Source organism: Delphinapterus leucas, chromosome 8 (genome assembly GCF_059928025.1).
Source record: "Delphinapterus leucas isolate spDelLeu-1000000601 "Yukka" chromosome 8, BTC_Dleu_Yukka2, whole genome shotgun sequence".
Classification (NCBI taxonomy): domain Eukaryota; kingdom Metazoa; phylum Chordata; class Mammalia; order Artiodactyla; family Monodontidae; genus Delphinapterus; species Delphinapterus leucas.
This window is the reverse complement of record NC_143136.1, coordinates 33,401,139-33,423,428: the sequence shown is the minus strand read 5'-3', so window position 1 is coordinate 33,423,428 and position 22,290 is coordinate 33,401,139. Positions and strand designations below refer to the sequence as shown.

General features: G+C 35.4%; 1 protein-coding gene across 1 annotated transcript in view; it reads left to right on the top strand.

The window, feature by feature from the left end:
- The window catches only part of BMPR2 (bone morphogenetic protein receptor type 2), a 193,481-nt gene that overhangs the window by 76,655 nt on the left and 94,536 nt on the right, over positions 1 to 22,290 (top strand). Inside the window, exons 2-3 of the mRNA XM_022567437.3 lie at positions 12,495 to 12,665; positions 13,714 to 13,884. Of these exons, the coding sequence (XP_022423145.1) occupies positions 12,495 to 12,665; positions 13,714 to 13,884 (342 nt within the window). The remainder of the gene's footprint in view (positions 1 to 12,494; positions 12,666 to 13,713; positions 13,885 to 22,290) is intronic.

Genomic DNA, 22,290 nt, shown 5'->3' with positions numbered 1-22,290 from the left:
TACATTTTCGATACCTTCTATTTCATTTTCTTGCCTAATTGGTGTGATTAGGACTGTGAATACTGTGTTGAATAAAAGTGTCAAGTAGGCATCCTTGTCTTAGTTCCTGATCTTAGAGGAAAAGTTTTCAGCTTTTCACCAGTGACTATGATGTTAGATGTGGTTTGTCATACATGGACTTTATTATGTTGAGATATGTTCCCTCTATATCAACTTTGTTGAGAATTTGTATCATAAATGGATGTTGAATTTTGTCACATTCATTGTATTTTTAATTTGTATATTCATGTGAAATTCACATTTTAAAAATTATTTATTTATTTGTTTTTGTCTGTGTTGGGTCTTCGTTGCTGCACATGGGCCTTCTCTAGTTGTGGCTTGAGGGCTCTAGAGCGCAGGCTCAGCAGCTGTGGCACACGGGCCTAGTTGCTCCGCGGCATGTTGGATCCTCCCAGACCATGGCTCGAACCCGTGTCCCCTGCATTGGCAGGCAGACTCCCAACCACTGTGCCATCAGGGAAGTCCCTGAAATTCACATTTATAATGTGAAATTTTATTTGCAATGTGTCTATTTTTAATGTAGGGAAAAGAAAGATGGATGGATCAATCTTGTTCTTGTTATGCTTCTAGGAAAAGCCAGCCAGCAGAGGTTTCCACATTAAAGTGCTCTGGGTATCCAGGCATCAGAAGGGAAAGAGTGCCGCTTTGCCTGTTGGACCTTGTTACAAAGGACTAGTCTTTGTTTAAACAACAGACATCCCCAAACTGGAATCTCTTATCTCAGATATTTAGTGCCATAATTAGCTTGTATTTTGTAACATTTTACTTTTTTTATATGTAAAGGATACTACATGAATGGTTCTTTAAACCATGATCCCATAGCACAATCCAGTTTCTCCCCATACTAGAACTACTTGGTTAGAGGAAGTAAGAGAGTTCGAATACTTTTCAATAAACTTTTAATGGACAAATGTATATGATGGGACACAATGTATTTTGTTGGTAGAGCACATGGTCTTAGTGTCAGGTTTCTTTTTACTGACATCGTACTTTATTTTTCTAGGATATTATTCTTATTTTACTTTAAATAAATAAAATTCCTAATAAAATTGAACATATACACAAATGTTCATAGCAGTTTTATTTCTAACAGCCAAAAACTGAAAACTACCCCAATGAGCTTCAAAAGGTGAAAAGTTAAACAGATTGTGTATTTCATCCATACCATGGAATACTACTCCATAAAAAGTAATGAACTATTGATGCATGCAACAAATTGGGTGAACCTCAAGGAATTTTTGCTCAGTGAAAAAAGTCAATCTCTAAAGGATATGTACTACATGATTCCATTTATATAGTAATTGTGAAATATAATCATTGAGTTGGAGAACAGATTAGTGGTTGCTGTTGGTTAGGAATGGGGACAAAGGGATCGTGATTATAAAGGGTTAACATGAGGGCATCTTGTGATAGTACAGTTAAATATTTTGATTGTGATGGTATGTGACTGAATTGCATAAATTCGTACTCACAGTTGAGTGCATGTATAACTGGTAATATCTGATTAAGCTCTATGGATTGTGCTAATGTAGATTTCTTGTCTTTGATACTGCACAGTGATTGTGTGGGATGTTTGCATTGGAGAGGTACTGCACTTGTCCCTATATCCCTTCCTTCCTTCCTCCCTCCCTCCCTCCCTCCCTCTTTGAGACTGGGACAGCACAAGCTTTATTCAGTGGCCAAAGAATGGAGAAGCAGGAACCTAGTTCACAAATCACCTTCTCCTTATATTTCTTTCCAGCTACCTGTGAATATATAATCATTACAAAATTTAAAAAAATAATGTAAAAATAATTCAAGTACAAAAACCCTTTTATTTTTGAAATATGTAATACATGAATATATTTTCATGAAAATTCAAATAGTATAAGAGTATTTGGTAAAAAAGGGAAAAGGGCAAATAGTTAATACTTTTAGTATAGCCATTTTTTCCTTTCTTTCCTCCCACATAAAAGCAAATAGATAGTATTTTTCAGTGTATGCATAATGATGCTGATTTATGTCTGTAATGACAGTTAACTGATGCAGACATGATAAAACTATGCCATACCTTTATACTCTACATTCTTGATAGTGTTATATTGCGGAGTCGGAAATGTAAGACAGCTGAGTATTCCAGACATGCCACATATGTTCCTGGGAATTAAATGCTGCACATGATTAGCAAATGCTGATCCAGAAAGCATATGTAAACAGAAAATGATTAGTTTATTCTCAGTAACTTGGAGATATGTATGTGTGTATATATATATGAAAATAATATAATACTGCATGTATATGGATACTATTTTCACAGCTTCGTGTATAGTAGAGTGGTCAAAGGACTAGATGATTATTGCCTAGATTTTGTAACCTTTGAATGGGAATATGATATTGAGTACAATATATGTAGATATGAAAGCTGTCTGCCTGTAACACTGTTGGGTATTCGTGGTATACAAAATGAGTTATATACACCTAGTTTTCCTCTAGGAACAAGTGAAGTCAGCCTCCTACTTGGTGCCGGAGATATGCATGTAAACAGATAAAATATAATGCCATGCAATGCTAAAACAGAGTTAAGAGATTTGGGAGTGTAGAACATATCATTTAACTGCAGAGCAAACTGAAGAGCATGAAAAATGGCATTCTAGATACTGGGTACATTATGTATAAAGGTCAGGAAAGATCTTGGCATATTAGTGTGGTGGAAACTGAGGAATGGAGGAGTGGGATGAATGGCAAGAGGTAGCTTGAGTCCTGGGGCTGACTTACCCATTAGGTACAGGGCCCACAGTATTTCTGGAGGTCCAAGAAAATGTTTTAATTTGTTTTAAAAGCAGAAGGAAAAAAGGAACTTCTCATGTTGAAGAAAATGTTCTAATACCTAGGGTTAACATATTGTTTTTATCCCAATGCAATAGTAAAGTATAATTTTTTTAAAAAATTAATTTCTTTATTTATTTTATTTTTGGCCGTGTTGGGTCTTTGTTGCTGCACCCGGGCTTTCTCTAGTTGTGGTGAGTGGGGGCTACTCTTCGTTGCAGTGCATGGGCTTCTCATTGCAGTAGCTTCTCTTGTTGCGGAGCATGGGCTCTAGGCGCACGGGCTTCAGTAGTTGTGGCACGCAGGCTCTAGAGCACAGGCTCAGTAGTTGTGGAACATGGGCTGAGTTGCTCCACAGCATGTGGGATCTTCCCGGACCAGGGCTCGAACCCATGTCCCCTGCATTGGTAGGTGGATTCTTAACCACTGCGCCACCAGGGATCTCCAAAGTATAATTTTTAATATTTTTTATTGGAGGAAAGGGCCCATGAAATCAAAAGTTCCTAGGCCCACCAAAGTGATCATGGTCCTGTTGGGTCGGCTTATGAAGGACGTTAAATGCCAACTGAAGAGCTTGAATTTAATTCTAGGAACTTCAGGGAGCTAACAGATTTTAAGCATGATCAACTCTTTTATGAAGATACCTCTGTCAGCAGTTTGGATGGGACTATTTGCAGTTTAATGTAGTTATGTTAATCAAAATTGCTTTAGTGCTTATTACAACCAAATATCACCTGTTTAAAAAGAGGAGAGAGAGGACACACAGCAGAAGCAAGGAGAATTAAAATCCTGCAGCCAGTGGAACAAAAACCACATTCACAGAAAGATAGACAAGATGAAAAAGCAGAGGGCTATGTACCACATGAAGGAACAAGATAAAACCCAGAAAAACAACTAAATGAAGTGGAGATAGGCAACCTTCCAGAAAAAGAATTCAGAATAATGATAGTGAAGATGATCCAGGACCTCAGAAAAACAATGGAGGCAAAGGTCGAGAAGATGCAAAAAATGTTTAACGAAAAAAAAAAAAAGTTTAACGAACACCTAGAAGAATTAAAAACAAACAGAGGTGAACAACACAATAACTGAAATGAAAACTACACTAGAAAGAATCAATAGCAGAATAACTGAGGCAGAAGAACAGATAAGTGACCTGGAAGACAGAATGGTGGAATTTATTGCTGCAGAAAAGGATAAAGAAAAAAGAATGAAAAGAAAGGAAGACAGCCTAAGAGACCTCTGGGACAACATTAACCGCAACAACATTCGCATTATAGGGGCCCCAGAAGGAGAAGAGAGAGAGAAAGGACCAGAGAAAATGTGTGAAGAGATTATAGTCGAAAACTTCCCTAACATGGGAGAGGAAATAGCCACCCAAGTCCAGGAAGCACAGCAAGTCCCATACAGGATAAACCCAAGGAGAAACACGCCAAGAAACATAGTAATCAAATTGGTAAAAATTAAAGGCAAAGAAAAATTATTGAAAGCAGCAAGGGGAAAATGACAAATAACATACAAGGCAACTCCCATAAGTTTAGCAGCTGATTTCTCAGCAGAAACTCTACAGGCCAGAAGGGAGTGGCACGATATGCTTAAAGTGATGAAAGGGAAGAACCTACAACCAAGATTACTCTACACGGCAAGGATCTCATTCAGATTTGATGGAGAAATCAAAAGCTTTACAGAGAAGCAAAAGCTAAGAGAATTCAGCACCACCAAACCAGCTCTACAACAAATGCTAAAGGAACTTCTCTAAGTGGGAAACACAAGAGAAGAAAAGGACCTACATAAACAAACCCAAAACAATTAAGAAAATGGTAATAGGGACATACATATCGATAATTACCTTAAACGTGAATGGGTTAAATGCTCCAACCAAATGACACAGGCTTGCTGAATGGATACAAAAGCAAGACCCATATATATGCTGTCTCCGAGAGACCCACCTCAGACCTAGGGACGTATTCAGACTGAAAGTGAGGGGATGAAAACAGATATTCCATGCAAATGGAAATCAAAAGAAAGCTGGAGTAGCAATACTCATATCAGATAAAATAGACTTTAAAGTAAAGAATGTTACAAGAGACAAGGAAGGACACTACATAATAATTAAGGGATCAATCCAAGAAGAAGATATAACAATTATAAATATATATGCACCCAGCATAGGAGCACCTCAATACATAAGACAACTGCTAATAGCTATAAAAGAGGAAATCGACAGTAACACAATAATATTGGGGGACTTTAACACCTCACTTACACCAATGGATAGATCATCTAAAATGAAAATAAATAAGGAAACAGAAGCTTTAAATAACACAAGAGACCAGATCGATTTAATTGATAATTATAGGACATTCCATCCAAAACCAGCAGATTACACTTTCTTCTCAAGTGCACCCAGAACGTTCTCCAGGATAGATCACATCTTGGGTCACAAACCAAGCCTCAGTAAATTTAAGAAAATTGAAATCATATGAAGCATCTTTTCTGACCACAACGCTATGAGATCAAAACTGAATTACAGGGAAAAAAACATAAAAAACACGAACACATGGAGGCTAACCAATACGATACTAAATAACCAGGAGATCACTGAAGAAATCACAGAGGAAATCAAAAAATACCTAGAGACAAATGACAATGAAAACACGACCATCCAAAACCTATGGGATGCAGCAAAAGCACTTCTAAGAGGGAAGTTTATAGCTATACAAGCCAACCTCAAGAAACAAGAAAAATCTCAGATAAACAATCTAACCTTACACCTGAAGGAACTAGAGAAAGAAGAACAAATAAAACCCAAAGTTAGCAGAAGGAAAGAAATCATAAAGATCAGAGCAGAAATAAATGAAATAGAAACAAAGAAAACAGTAACAAAGATCAATAAAACTAAAAGCTGGTTCTTTGAGAAGAAAAACAAAATTGATATATAATTAGCCAGACTCATCAAGAAAAAGAGTTAGAGGACTCAAATCAATAAAATTAGAAATGAAAAAGGAGAAGTTACAACAGACACCGCAGAAATACAAAGCATCCTAAGAGACTACTACAAACAACTCTATGCCAGTAAAATGGAAACCTGGAAGAAATGGACAAATTCTTAGAAAGGTATAACCTTCCAAAACGGAACCAGGAAGAAATAGAAAATATGAACAGACCAATCAAAAGCACTGAAATTGAAACTGTCATTAAAAATCTTCCAACAAACAAAAGTCCAGCACCAGATGGCTTCACAGGTGAATTCTATCAAACATTTAGAGAAGTGTTAACACCTGTCCTTCTCAAACTGTTCCAAAAAATTGCAGAGGAAAGAACACTCCCAAACTCATTCTGTGAGGCCACCATCACCCTGATACCAAAACCAGACAAAGCTACTACAAAAAAAGTAAATTACAAACCTATATCACTGATGAATATAGATGCAAAAGTCCTCAACAAAATACTAGCAAACAGAATCCAACAGCACGTTAAAAGTATCATACACCATGATCAAGTGGGGTTTATTCCAGAAATGCAAGGATGCTTCAGTATACCCAAATCAATCAATGTGACACACCATATTAACAAATAGAAGGAGAAAAACCATATGATCATCTCAACAGATGCAGAGAAAGCTTTCGACAAAATTCAACACCCATTTATGATAAAACCTCTCCAGAAAGTGGGCATAGAGTGAACCTACCTCAACATAATAAAAGCCATATAGGACAAACCCACAGCAAACATCATACTCAATGGTGAAAAACTGAAAGCATTTCCTCTAAGATCAGGAACAAGACAAGAATGTCCACTCTCACTGCTATTATTCAACACAGCTTTGGAAATCCTAGCCACGGCAGTCAGAGAAGAAAAAGAAATAAAAGGAATCCAAATTGGAAATGAAGAAGTAAAACTCACTGTTTGCAGATGACATGATACTATACATAGAGAATCCTAAAGATGCCACCAGAAAACTACTAGAGCTAATCAATGAATTTGATAAAGTTGCAGGATACAAAATTAATGCACAGAAATCTCTTGCATTCCTACACACTAATGATGAAATATCTGAAAGAGAAGTTAAGGCAGCACTCCCATTTACCATTGCAACAAAAAGAATAAAATACCTAGGAATAAACCTACCTAGGGAGACAAAAGACCTGTATGCAGAAAACTATAAGACACTGATGAAAGAAATTAAAGATGATACCAACAGATGGAGAGATGTACCATGTTCTTGGATTGGAAGAATCAATATTGTGCAAATGACTCTACTACCCAAAGCAATCTACAGATTCAGTGCAATCCCTATCAAATTACCAATGGCATTTTTTACAGAACTAGAACAAAAAATCTTAAAATTTGTATGGAGACACAAAAGACCCCGAATAGCCAAAGCCGTCTTGAGGGAAAAAAACGGAGCTGGAGGAATCAGACTCCCTGACTGCAGACTATACTACAAAGCTACAGTAATCAAGACAATACGGTACTGGCACAGAAACAGAGATCAGTGGAACAAGGTACAAAGCCCAGAGGTAAACCCACGCACCTATGGTCAACTAATCTATGACAAAGGAGGCAAGGATATACAATGGAGAAAAGGCAGTCTCTTCAATAAGTGGTGCTGGGAAAACTGAACAGCTACATGTAAAAGAATGAAATTAGAACACTCCCTAACACCATACCCAAAAACAAACTCAAAATGGATTGGAGACCTAAATGTAAGACTGGACAGTATAAAACTCTTAGAGGAAAACAAAGGAAGAACAGTCTTTGACATAAATCACAGCAAGATTTTTTTGATCCACCTCCTAGAGTAATGGAAATAAAAACAAAGATAAACAAATGGGACCTAATGAAACTTAAAAGCTTTTGCACAGCAAAGGAAACCATAAAGAAGACGAAAAGACAACCCTCAGAATGGGAGAAAATATTTGCAAATGAATCAGCAGACAAAGGATTAATCTCCAAAATATATAAACAGCTCATGCAGCTCGATATTAAAAAAGCAAACAACCCAATCCAAACGTGGGCAGGAGACCTAAATAGACATTTCTCTAACGAAGACATACAGATGGCCATGAAGCACATGAAAAGCTGCTCAACAGCACTAATTATTAGAGAAATGCAAATCAAAAGTACAATGAGGTATCACCTCACACCAGTTAGAATGGGCTTCATCAGAAAATCTACAAACAACAAATGCTGGAGGGGGTGTGGAGTAAAGGGAACCCTCTTGCACCATTTGTGGGAATGTAAACTGATACAGGCACTATGGGGAACAGTATGGAGGTTCCTTAAAAAACTAAAAATAGAATTACTATATGATCCAGCAATCCCACTACTGGGTGTATACCCAGAGAAAACCACAATTCAAAAAGACACATGCACCCCAATGTTCATTGCAACGCTATTTACGATAGCCAGGTTGTGGAAGCAACCTAAATGCCCATCGACAGACGAATGGATAAAGAAGAAGTGGTACATATATACAATGGAATGTTACTCTGCCATAAAATGGAACAGAATTGGGTCATTGGTAGAGACGTGGCTGGATCTAAAAACTGCCATACTGAGTGAAGTCAGAAAGAGAAAAATAAATATTGTATATTAACGCATATATGTCGAACCTAGAAAAATGGTACAGATGAACTGGTTTTCAGGGCAGAAATTGAGACAACAGATGTAGAGAACAAACATATGGATACGAAGGGGGGAAATCCGCGAGGGGTCGTGGTGGTGGTGTGATGAATTGGGAGATTGGGATTGACATGTGTACACTGATGTGTATAAAATTGATGACTAATAAGAACCTGCTGTATAAAAAAAATGTGGGGCTTCCCTGGTGGCGTAGTGGTTGAGAGTCTGCCTGCCGATGCAGGGGACACGGGTTCGTGCCCTGGTCTGGGAATATCCCACGTGCTGCGGAGTGGCTGGGCGCGTGAGCCATGGCCGCTGAGCCTGCACGTCCAGAGCCTGTGCTCCACAATGGGAGAGGCCACAACAGTGAGAGGCCCGCGTACCGCAAAAAAAAAAAAAAAAAAAAAAAAAAATTGTGATCAAATGTGTTCTGTTAGAAAGAGGCAAGAAAAAACAAATACTGCATGATATGTTTGAAAGTCCCTAGGAGAATAGATTTAAATAGTTTCACCATACACATACATACACAAAATGGTAATTATGTGAGGTGCTGGAGCTGTTAACTAACCCTATTGTGGTAATCAGTTTGCAATATATACATGTATCAAATCATGTTGTACACCCTAAACTTACACAGTAATATGTGCCAATTATATCCCAATAAAGCTGGAAAATAATTTAAAAAAAATAAAATGAGGAGAGCAGTTTTTAAAAGACTCCTATCTAATCACTGTATTTGATTATGGATGTCCCTTGAAAGAACTAATTGACCATACTTGATTGATCAAGATTTGTTCATTAGCTGTTGACAAATTCAGAAAACCACATGTAAATGATCAGGTCTCTTTTTGTGAGAATATAATACTAGGCTATACTGTTTCTCATAGTACTCTTTGTTTCATGCCTACTTTTCCTGCATTATTTATGAAGAATCCAAAACTTTATACAGAGATATTGCTGAGACATTACAACAAATAGTATTTAAAAAGATGCAAGCACTGTTTTACGAAATGGAGTTTTTCTTTCTTTTGACCAAAGGGCGGTTTAGTTAGAATTCTTGCTCAAACACCTTTATTTTATATAGGAATTTGCTGAATCATAATTTGAAAGAGTTACTCTCAAAATAGCCAAGTATAATTTTCCTATACTAATGACACTGTCGTAAAATAATTCCTATGAAGTAGGCTGAAGTAATTTTAAGAAAAAGTTATTTAGTGAAACATGAGGGATATTAAAGGTATGATTCAGTGTCCTACAGTTGTACCTTTATTGCCTTGATCTTGGGATGAGGCGAGAGGGAGACATAGAGGAGATTGGATTTGTTTGTTGTCTTTTTATATAAGGAGAATTTTAGGTGTCAGTCAGCAAATTATTTAATAATGGAACTAAAAATTTTATGCATGTTCATTCCTTTAGCTACTTTTTTTTTTCCCCCCCGGTACGCGGTCCTCTGACTGTTTGTGGCCTCTCCCGTTGCGGAGCATAGGCTTTGGACGCGCAGGCTTAGCGGCCATGGCTCACGGGCTCAGCTGCTCCGCGGCATGTGGGATCTTCCCGGACCGGGGCACGAACCCGTGTCCCCTGCATCAGCAGGCGGACTCTCAACCACTGCGCCACCAAGGAAGCCCCCTTTAGCTACTTTTCAGTTGTAAAAGAAATCCAGGCAGAGGAAAAATTTTCACTTTGTATTTATTCTTTCACAAGGATATATTTTTATTTTTAAATTAAATGAGGCACTTATTTATTTATGATCCATCTACCTCCAGGTACGGTTAGATCCCTTTTCATTAACTCAGTACTCAATATAAAATTCTAGTCAAAATGCATAACAACGGAAGAGGAGGGGAAAAAATAGAATATCTTGGTTGTGGAAAACTAGAGATAATGAGTTCATAAATTCATTCTGATCTTTCTAACAGTCAAGACAAAAAGGGAAACAGAGTGGGTTACATAATTTCAGCAAGTGGTAGTAGGTAAGGAGCACTTAACCTGAGTCAAGAAATGGGGGTAAGGAATTATGTCTCATAAATAGGCATGCTTTTTTAGATCTACATTACAGAGTTTTGTTTTTAGTTTGAGTCTTTTAAGTATCAATCTTTGTGCTGTGTGTATTTTATATGTAGAGATATATTTGATTTTAATCTTTATAATAATTTTGTAAAGTTTGCAAATTAGGGTATATCTAAGGAAATACTGTTAAATGTGCAAGATAATATAAATATTTGTCATTAAAGGATTTTGAATATGTGACTACATGTGGTAAAAATGTGGTATACTTATAATCGGGCTAATGCCCTGGAAGTAGTTTTTATAAAAAGCTAGGGACTTCCCTGGTTGTCCAGTGGTTAAGAATCTGCCTTTCAATGCAGAGGACCTGGGTTTGATCCCTGGTCAGGGAACTAAGATCTCACATGCTGGGGGGCAACTAAGCCTGCGGGCTGCAACTACGGAGCCTGTGTGCTCTGGAGCCAGTGCACTGCAACTAGAGAGAAGCCTGCACACCGCAATGAAAGATCCTGCGTGCCGCAACTAAGACCTGACGCAGCCAAAATAAATAAGTAAATAAAAAATCTTTTTTTAAAAAAAGACTATACTACATTTTCTGGCCATTTATATGATACTAGTAAATATCTTGTAGAAGACTGCCTGAAGTTCTAAATTGTGGAAATATGGAAGTCACGTTTATTTTTTTGAGTAATTACTGTCTCTCTCCAAGCAGACTATAAGATGCTTGACGGGTAGAACTCTATATTATCTGTTTGTGAATCCCCTATTTGTTTAGCTCAATACTTTGAAGGTGCTTTCTGTTGTAGTAAATATGGCAGGTCTGTGTTTCTAAATAGACTTGGGCACACAGTTGTTGGTGCTTTCATTTCTTCTCCAGGGTTTTGTCCTTAGTTTTGTAGTTTCAGAAACATTATTTTAATAAATCATTTCCAGTGCTAAGGTGCTAATGAATTAAGCTGTACTAAATAAGATACACAGCAAAATCAAGAAATAAATCAGAAGCCTATGAGGAATATAGTGGCAAAGTGTATTAGATTGTTATTCTGGCAAGTCAAACACAGTAGGAAAGTCTGCTTTAAGAAACCAAAGATCAGCTGTTGCTTTTGATAACCATCTACTTCTTTGGTATTCTCATCAGTGTTGGTAAATGTTTGTTAGCTGATAAATTATGTGGCAAATGTTCTACTGAGATTAGTTAAATCAGATTATGTATATGGAGAAAGACTGACTGGCATTGAAAATACATTGGGTTGACCTTCGGTATGAGGGATTGTTGAGCATTTCTTCTGACTATTATATTGATATTTTTAATGATGGAAAATCATTTTCTTTTTGAGCACTAATAGCCTTAATTTTTAAAAACAGGTTTATTAAGGTATAATTTACGTAGCATGAAATTCACGCATTTTTAGTGAACAATTATTTTTTTGTACATTTACAAAGCTGTGCAAACATTGCCACAATCTAATTTTGGAACATTTCTATCTCCCCAGATAGAAACCATGTACTATCCATTTGTAGTCTCTCCTCATCCTTAGTTTAACCTGCCTAATGTTATGTTTAACATTTTACAACTGAGTATAAAATATGGTAGAAGTGAGTACTGTAGAATTTCCAAAAATTATTCAGCCCTCTAGGTTTGTTAATTTGTTTTGAATTTTTAATAATTTAGAGCATGGACATTTTTCTGATGATATTTCTTTATTCAGACACCAATATTATTTAATAGGAGAAAGAGTGGTGAGAATAATTTATGTAAGAGGGTATTCCTTTTGGGAAATGAGTTTTTAAGTTTGCTTCTTGTTTGGAAGTTACAAATTAATTAATGAAAAGAAAGAAGTTATTGAATAAATACAAAATTGCGCATTTATTCAAGCCTTGTTAGGGATTTAGTAGGGAAATTTACAGTGCCTTTCTAAAAGGCTCTAAGATTTTATATAATAATGTTTTGCAAAGATTATCATAAAGTGAATTTGTCTTCTTTTCCTTTATTTTAGCTTCTCAGAATCAAGAACGTCTTTGTGCATTTAAAGATCCATATCAACAAGACCTTGGGATAGGTGAGAGTCGAATCTCTCATGAAAACGGAACAATATTATGCTCAAAAGGTAGCACCTGCTACGGCCTTTGGGAGAAATCAAAAGGGGACATAAATCTGGTAAAACAAGGCAAGTAATACTTTTTTTACCTAAAATAACTGTTTCATACAATTGAAGTTTATCTAAGAAGGGCATGGAAGTAGATTGTAAAACCCTCTGCAGGAGAACAGTAAGTTTAAAAGTGTGTATTCATGTCTGTATTCACACACAAGCTCCACATTTGCAAAGGGTAATTGTTTTTAGCTTATTTTAATAATATCTTATTACAATTTTAATAATATAATGCCATTTTATGAAGTTTAGAAAATAAAGAAAACTATAAGAGAAACAAATGTCTACAATTCCATACTTTAAAAAGTTTTCTTTTTGAACTATATTGGTTTATTCCCTTCAGGTGTGTTTTCTTTGTACTTCTATGTTTATATGTATGTGTACTATTTTTTTTCAAAATTATGGTAATACTATATAAATAATTTCATATACAGTTTTTCCCATTTAAATTATATCATGGATATTTTCCTATGTCTTTAAATATACTTTGAAAACACTTTCAAAATCTATACAATTTTTCATTGTATACATGTATCTCAGTTTACTTACACATTACTCTGCTGTTGGACATTATATTGTTTTCCGGTTTTCATTGTAATACCTAATGCTTCAGTGAACATCTTTGAACATATTTCTTTGATTGTATCTCATAATTTTCCTGGAATAGACTTCTGGAAGTAAAAATTTTAGATTATAAAACATGAAAAGGCTCTTCATAAAAATTGCCATGTGACTTTCTAGAAATGTTATATACATTTACATTCCCTCCAGCACTGTGTGTTACTGAATCCTTGTTATTGTTATATATAATTATTTTAAAACCCAGAAGAATTCAATAGATATAGACAAAAATGTAATCTTATTGATGTTTTAATAATAATTCTTAGATTAACTGTGAAGTGAAACATTTTATTAGTGGCTTTTTCCTTCTATGAAATGCTTGTTTATACTTTGCCATTATCTGTTATTAAAAAAATGTGGTTTCCTATTGGTTTGCAAGAGTTATAACTTATTTACATTATGACATATATAAACCTAACTTGTTTACATTAACATCAATTTGTAGGATGTTGGTCTCACATTGGAGATCCCCAGGAGTGTCACTACGAAGAATGTGTAGTAACTACCACTCCACCCTCAATTCAGAATGGAACATACCGTTTCTGCTGTTGTAGCACAGACTTGTGTAATGTCAACTTTACTGAGAATTTTCCACTTCCAGACACAACACCACTCAGTAAGTAGTTAAAGTAACGTACGTTTCCTTGTAATTCCTTTCTCCAAAGATTTTCAGAATTTAAAAATATATGAAAATATTCAGGTTGGGCCAGAGTGAGAGGGAGAGTTCCAGCATCATGAGACTACATCTAGCTAACACCTAAAATCGAAAATAGATACACCAGGATTTCCACGGTATTGGTATATTATCAAATAAGTTTGAATCAAAATATAGTACTTTCCAACTCACATGAAGAGGAGTTAGGTAATATTAAGAACACAACATATGTCCTTACTCTTTCACCCAGCACTCCCATTTGTAGTAGTTTATCTTTGAAGACACACCTCCAACAGTATGAAAATACATATGCATAAAGTTACTGATTGTAGTATTGTCTGTAACTGTATAGTATTGGAAACTACCTAAATGCCTAAGAATAGGAGATTGATTCAAATCCACTATAGTACATACATGTGTAATGGAGTACCAAATATACAGCTATAAGAAAAAAATGGGTAAGATCTCTGAACTGATATGGAGTGATTTCTAGAGGTAACTTTAGGTGAATAAAAAGCTTATATAGTATGCTGTCTTTTGTGTAAAATAGAAAGCTTATCTTTACAAAAAGAAGCAAAGAAAGGATAAACCAGAAAATAATGAAGTTGGTTACTTACAAGGGTTGGAGGGAATGGAACAAAAAGGATACAAGAAGGAGGAAAAGTCCTCTGAATATAGCTTTATGCATGTAGTTTTGACTTTTGGAATTATGTTACTAATCTGTGTGTGTAAAAAGTATAATTAAATCATTAAGGATGGGAAGGGGGCAAAATCCCAAACTGAAAGCAAATGAGCCCAGTTGTATTTTACATAAACATCATAATCACACTTAAGGGAAAAAGAAAGAACTAATCTAAGCATTTTACAAAAACAGTATTTGACTGTATATACTCTTTTAGGCAATATATAAGAGATGGGAGAATTGCAAACAAATACTGAACTCTTTTTAGAAGGTTTGATTTTTAGTAGTGTGTACAAAGCAATTCTGAAACAATTGTAGATATATTTGTATTATAGGATTAAGAAAATGAGTATTAGGGTTGATATTCTTGGGAACCAGTGTTCTCACTGAAGGAATAGGGAAACAGTTATAGATGGGGGAAGAAAAGAGAATCCTATGTGAATAGATTGTAGTTCAAGGTATTATTATGGACTTATGACTTTAAAAAATCCATATGTATGTGTTACATGCATGTATATGCAGCCATGTATATATGTATTTGTATGAGTATGTATTTATATGTGTGTGTGTATACATACATGCCTACATATATTTCTTATCTCTGTTTGTTGAAAAAAATAAGAAGCAAAAGCACCCCTATAGCTATGAGTGTACATAATGCCCAGGTGTAGTTTCTGTTACGACTCCGCAGTCAGTGGAACTTGGGGTCCTTGGAAAAATGACTTATTCTAGAACTGGAGCAGGATAGGTGCAAGATAAACCTGCAACATCTTATAACACTAGAAGATAAGGAAAGAAGTACCCCCCGAAAGGATGGAGACTTGTCACAGTAGCCAGTTTGAAGGAACCTCCCACGAGCTACATTTAAGATCATTTTAGTGCTCAAGAAGTACAGTAATAAGTTATAAATCATTGGAGGGAAAATGAATTGAGTCTATGCTGATAGCAGAGAAGGGAGAAGAGAGGGCACTTGTGTATAGTAGAATGCCAAGTGCCAAGTTGTAACTGTAGGTGTTGGAAAATTATCATTATGCAGCCATCATGGCAAGGATTGGATCAGGCAAGAATCATCCTAAGATCCTAAATCTAGGGGGCAGGTTCAATAAGGACTGAGGATATTTGCATTCTTTTAGAGTTTGTCCAACATATTGCAAGGGAAAAATTAGTAATTATAAATTGAGGAAATCAGACAATAGCTTAACCAGGTAATATCATTAATGAAGGGCAGATGGATGTCCGTGATACTCTGAGGACACAGTGTAACTAATTTAGTACTGTATTTCAATCAAGAATGAATCTAATCACAAAGGAACATCAGGCAAATCATAAATTAAGAATGTTCTGTTACAAAAAGGGAGTTTGTTTTCCTCAAAAATGTCAATATCATATAAGAAAAAGAGACTGTGAGAAAGATTCTATATTAAAGGAGGCTAAGAAAGTTGACAACTAAGCGATACCTAACTCTCCTATATTGGATGTGCAAAATGTGATAAAGGATGTTGTTAATCCAATTGACAAAATAGATGATTAAAGATTTTTTTCAATGTTAAATTTACTGAAGCTGATAAGAATAGTGTGGTTATATAAGAGAATATCCATATTCTTAGGAAATACTGAGAAGTGTTTAGAAGTAAAGGGCCATGATGTGTGTATCTAACCTTCCTTGAATGATGAAGCAAATGGGGTATAATGGTAAGAAAAGTGAATTTGGATAAAGGCATATGGGTATTCTTTGTACTATTGTTATTCTTGCAACTGTTATAATTATTTCCAAATAAAAAGTTTTAATTTTTTTAAATAAGTTTTAAAAATTGAAATGTAGCACTTGTCAAGAATTCTTTTCTCTGTCAAGAAATTTTATCAGCCCATACTCTAAGATCTTCAGTTTTGGATTATTTCCTTTGATTTTTTATTTATTTATTTATTTTATTTTATTTTTTAAAGTGTTTTTAAAATTTATTATTGTATTTTAATTAATTTATTTGTCTATATCAGGTCTTAGTTGTGGCCCACGGAATCTTTGTTGCAGCACGTGGGATCTTTCGCTGTGGCATGCAGGCTTCTCTAGTTGCAGCACGTGGGCTTCTCTCTAGTTGTGGCGCATAGGCTCCAGAGTATGCGGGCTCAGTAGTTGGGGTGTGCGGGCTTAGTTGTCCTGCGGCATGTGGGATCATAGTTCCCCAACCAGAGATGGAACCCACGTCCCCTGCATTGGAAGGTGGATTCTTAACCACTGGACCACCAGGGAGGTCCCTATTTCCTTTGATTTATTGATGAAACACTAAACTGAAAGCAATAAGGAGTTTTTTCATGTAGTTTATCTACTCAAGGCAATTAGCTTTTATTGTGAAATTATACTGAATTGGCTATATTTATTTTCCACAAAAAAACAAACAAAGCAAGGTCTCTAATTTTCACATCTAGCTAGATGAAAGAGAAGTGAATTTGTCCATAAATTCACCTCAAAGATCTTTACAACTACATTTCAGATTGTTACCTAGATCTTGGTCTACTGTAATCTCTTGAATCAAAAGCAGGGAATGATTGCCACTATAAATCAGTAATGTTATCCTGATAAAAAGGGAAAGTGTTTTAAGTGTTCTAATTTGAGAGTGTTAACCCAATTAATGTATTTTGTTCTTCAAACAAAACAATCAAGTAAATTCATTGTTTGTAAACAAAATGAATATTTCCTTTTATATTAATTTCAAGAAAACTAGTGCTTCCCTGGTGGCGCAGTGGTTGAGAGTCCGCCTGCCGATGCAGGGTACACGGGTTCGTGCCCTGGTCCGGGAAGATCCCACATGCTGCGGAGCGGGTGGGCCCGTGAGCCATGGCCGCTGAGCCTGCGCGTCCGGAGCCTGTGCTCCACAACGGGAGAGGCCACAGCAGTGAGAGGCCTGCGTACCAAAAAAAAAAAAAAAGAAAGAAATATAACCACTACTATATAGAATGTCAGCCATTTACTCTGTAAATGCTTAGGTGCTTGACCAAAATAAAAATAGTTTTAAGTGTTGAAGTTTAAAGGAATTAATTAAAATATAAAATTAAGAAGCAGAACTTTTTGTTCCTTGATGTATATTGAATATTACATCAGTAGAAAGTTTGGTAATGATTTTTTTTCTGTAATTTTTCATTATAAAAATGCCATTTATTGACTATTTAACATAGACATTGGCCAAATAAAGACATGTATTTAAAAATTACTAGAAATATGGTGCAAACTCATCAAAGGTAGAGAAGGAGGGATAGTTCAGGGTGGCTCTTTATGGGAGGTTGCCTATTATTATTATACTTTTGTATTGTTTGAATCTTTAACATAAGAATATATTTGTATATTACTTATTTAAGGAAGTATTAAAGGAATACATGCCTATTTATTCAGAAAAATAGAAAAATGAGATAAATGGAGAGGAGAATAATAATCTTTAAAAATCCCTACACCCATATACAACCATTGTTAATATTTTGAATATTTCTTTCTAGTCTTTTCTCTTTAATTTTTGTATAGTTGTATTAGTGATATAAATTTCAGACCCTGCTTTTTAAACATAATATAATATCTTCCAGGTATTACATGTTTCATAATCATCAGTTTTAATGGTTGTATAATATTTTACCAACTAGATATTTTTCTTATCCATTCCTCTGGTTTTGGACATTTAGGCTGTTTCTAGTTTTTTGCTACAATGCACATCTTAGTATATATAGCATTATATTAAATTATAATTCCCAGAATTGTAATTTCTATATCCACTAGTAACAGTATTAAAGTTCCTCATACATTGTCAAATTGCTTTTCCAATGGTTGAAACAGTTCACATTCCCATCAGTGATATACTAAAGTGCATATCTCATCATATGTTAATGAGCACTAGTATTAAAATAAAACTTTGCTAAGGTCATTTTGAAAATGGATTTACATTGTTTTTACTAATGAGGTTCACTTGTTTTTTGTTTTTTGAATATTTTTATATTCATTGTCCATTTGTAATATTATTTCTCAATAATGAAGCTGACTAGTTTTGAGAAAAATGATTTTTAAAAATCTTTGAACCTTGGCTCTTCCTAAGGAAATACCCTTAATATCTTTCAATAAAAGTTCAGTGCTCATTTTATAGTGTGTAAATTATACCTTAATAAAGGTATTAAAATGCTTATTACTCATTCTTCTGAGAACAGTGTTCACAGAAACAGTATCTCCATCCCTCACATGATGTTTTCGTGATGGCATTAAAGCCTTCTATTTGCATAGTATTTTATACTTTCGAAGTGCTCTCACATCTATAAACTCCTTAAAGATGTCTCCTTAATGTGTAGGTAGTTCAGTCAAAAATAAACCCTGTGTTTTAATGAGTAACCATACTACTCAGGAGGAGTGGATTGAAGTGGTTGTCTTTCTCTAGCAGATTTGACTTATAGCTTATCTTCCTTTAACTTTTTTCCTATTGTATTGGTACACAATAAAAGTCAAGTGTTAATATTTTGGGCCCCCAACCAAAAAAATTCTTTTCAACTTTTGAAATTATTTCAAACTTATAAAAACTGCCATGTACCCTTACTCAGATTCACTAATTGTCAACATTTTGCTGTATTTGCCTTATCATTCTCCCTCTCTCTACATATGTAGATCACTATTTTTTTTAACCTTTTGCAAATAAGTTGCAGGCATCATACCTAAATTTTTATGTATTTTGCAGTTGTCGCTCTGTCTCTTCTAGATTCTAAAGTCTTTGGTGATAGGGACTTTGTTTTAATGCCCCTTTGTCTCCACAGTGACTGGTGCAGTATCAGGTACATAGTGGGAGTACAGTAAGTGTTTGTTGAATGAATAATTTAATAAACGAATATGTGCTAATGTGTAAATTTTGAAATATTGTTAAATCCTTGGAAGGAATAGGATTTGCCTTTTTTTAATCTGGCAAAAAAATGAATTTAATGGATTCACTAACTAATGGACAGGTGTTTATTTTTAAATGTATTTATTTATGGCTGCATTGGGTCTTTGTTGCTGTGCGCGGGCCTTCTTTCTCTAGCTGCAGTGAGCAGGGGCTACTCTTCGTTACAGTGAGTGGGCTTCTCATTGCAGTGGCTTCTCTTGTTGCCGGAGCACGGGCTCTAGGTGCACGCGGGCTTCAGTCGTTGTGGCATGTGGGCTCAGTAGTTGTGGCTTGCGGGCTCTAGAGCGCAGGCTTAGTAGTTGTGGCGCATGGGCTTAGTTGCTGTGCGGCATGTGGGATCTTTCTGGACCAGGACTCGAACCCACGTGCCCTGCATTGGCAGGCAGACTCTTAACCACTGCGCCACCAGGGAAGTCCCTGGACTGGTGTTTATTGAAAGCTGGTTGCTACTTTCAGTTAAAAGGACAAATGTAGTGAAATAGTTAAGTGGGATAGCAAATGCAGACAAAACAAATTAACTCTCCTGTTTGAGATTCACCATGGTATAAGTACAAAAAAGCCACGATCATTTCGCTCTCCTTTCCCTTTCCAAAAAATGAAACATCAGCCTTTAATTTTTAAGGTAAGATTCTGTTATACGATCTCATTTTCAGAGATTACTCTCAAAGTACAATTGTAGTGTATTTTAATACTGGGAAAGAAAACAATGCACAAGTATCAATAGATTATGGCTGTTTAAAAGACCACATGGTGAGGTTAAGCTCCAGGGAACAACAGAGGGGTACTTAATGTTCTCTGAATCCTACTCATTTCTTTCTAGATTGTTTTCAACTGAACAGTTTGCTTCTTGACATCAAACCATTCGTTGCTGTTACTGTAATTATATCTTTCTCGTCAAGTATGCTTCTGTACAACATCCACAACCACATTTACTTGCCTTCTTACTTGCCATCCCTTGTACATTGAGTAGGGTTAGATCCAGCAGCAGTAAAGGAATGTATGGATGATTGAGAATAACAAGGTATAGCTCTCTTTCAAAAGAAGCTTGTTTTTTTTCCCCAATCTTCGTTGAAGCTGAAGACAGTGAGGTACTGAGTGATAGAAGCTAAAGCATATGATAGCAGTGGATCTTTAAGAATAATGTGGGGGGAGTTGTTAGGGGAAAAGGTGATGGACTAACCACAGGACCATAAGCGACTATCTGTAATTTCTGCCGAGCCACAGAGTGTCACATTATAATAATTCAAGGATTACTTTGATAGTTATAGGATTGGAGGAAGGTACTCTACTTACCTGTAGTCCTTAAAATTTTTTTAATTACAGATTTTGTGTAGTCTTATAAAACTGCCCTACATAGTTTTTTAGAGGCAACAAGATAGGGCACAAATAAATGAAACCTCTGCAACCTGTTCACTCAGGTGAATCTGGGTAACATACATATGGGAGTTTTTATAAGTTTGAAATAATCTCAAATTTAAAAGTTAAAAAACTTTTTGTTGGGGGCCCAAAATATTAACATAAGGCATTTATTGTCTACCAATATAATTATAGGCAAAAAGTTAAAGGAAGATAAACTATAATTCAAGTGTGACTGGTTCCTGAAAATTTTAGCAGAATGGGAAGTCCACTGATGCCTTTATTGAGACATAAGTGAAATGTCTGCTTTAAAATAATTAAACACCAGCAGTTAATTATTAATGTTGGAAAAAGTTATGTGAGCATTGTTATGTGCCATAAAAATTAAGGTTCTATTTGGACTGTAGATCACCAATGATTTCTGGCTAGTTAGGACACTAGCTCTCTGTTCTCAAAACCTTTTTCCTCCAGTCATCTGAAGTATAGTTTACATGTTGTGTTTCTCCATTAAGAAGAATTATTACCATTAAAAAAGAAAGAAAAAGAAAGGCAAAAGAGGTTCTGATATTTAGAAATGTGTGTCAATTATTTTGCTGTAATCCCTGATCTGAGGTTGTTGGCAACAGAGGCTTATAGCATGTGTTCAAACAGAAACACATTATGAGATAATTCTCCAAAACAAAACTGGCTAGTGGTGAGGAGATTTATGGATTAATAACTCATATTCTAGGTCTTTGTACCACAATCATTACTTTTTCAAAGATTTTTCTGTTCTACTAGTGAGTCTGTTTCAGTTGTTTATCTCTTTTTAAGGGGATAGGTACCATATTTGACTGTTTGAACTTTAAAAATGAGAAAATATGAGAACCTTAATAAATACTAGCCAGTAGTTCTGTACCTATTTAGTACTTAATTATACGTAGACCTGGCTCTAGACACAGTTATGGAATTAAGGAAGATTAGATACTTTTCTTCCCTTGAGATCTTATTTTCTGAGGCCCTTTCCTTTCTGTTAGGAAACCCTCCCTCTGTTGTGCTCAGTATGATATGTTAACATTTTTAGGCACTTTCCTTCCATCCCCCTTCAGCATATGCTGTTCTTAATCTTGTTTTCCTCTGGCCTTAAGACATTAGTGTTAGATATTTATTTAATGAGTGTTGCTTCTTAAAATACTTGGCAGTAAACTTAAGATTCTTAGAGAATGTTTTTCCAGATGGGATAAATCTTGTAGAGAAATTTCAATTCACTTTATCAGGATTATAGAGTTGTTAGAGCAGTCTCTTTTCAGTAAACATATAAAGGGCATTCAGGCATTTAGTATATAGACAAATTGAAACTAGCTAAATAACATTTTTGAGTACTCACTAAGGCCTCTATACGCACTAAACCTTTACATTTAACCCTTACAGAAACATATGAAATGGTTA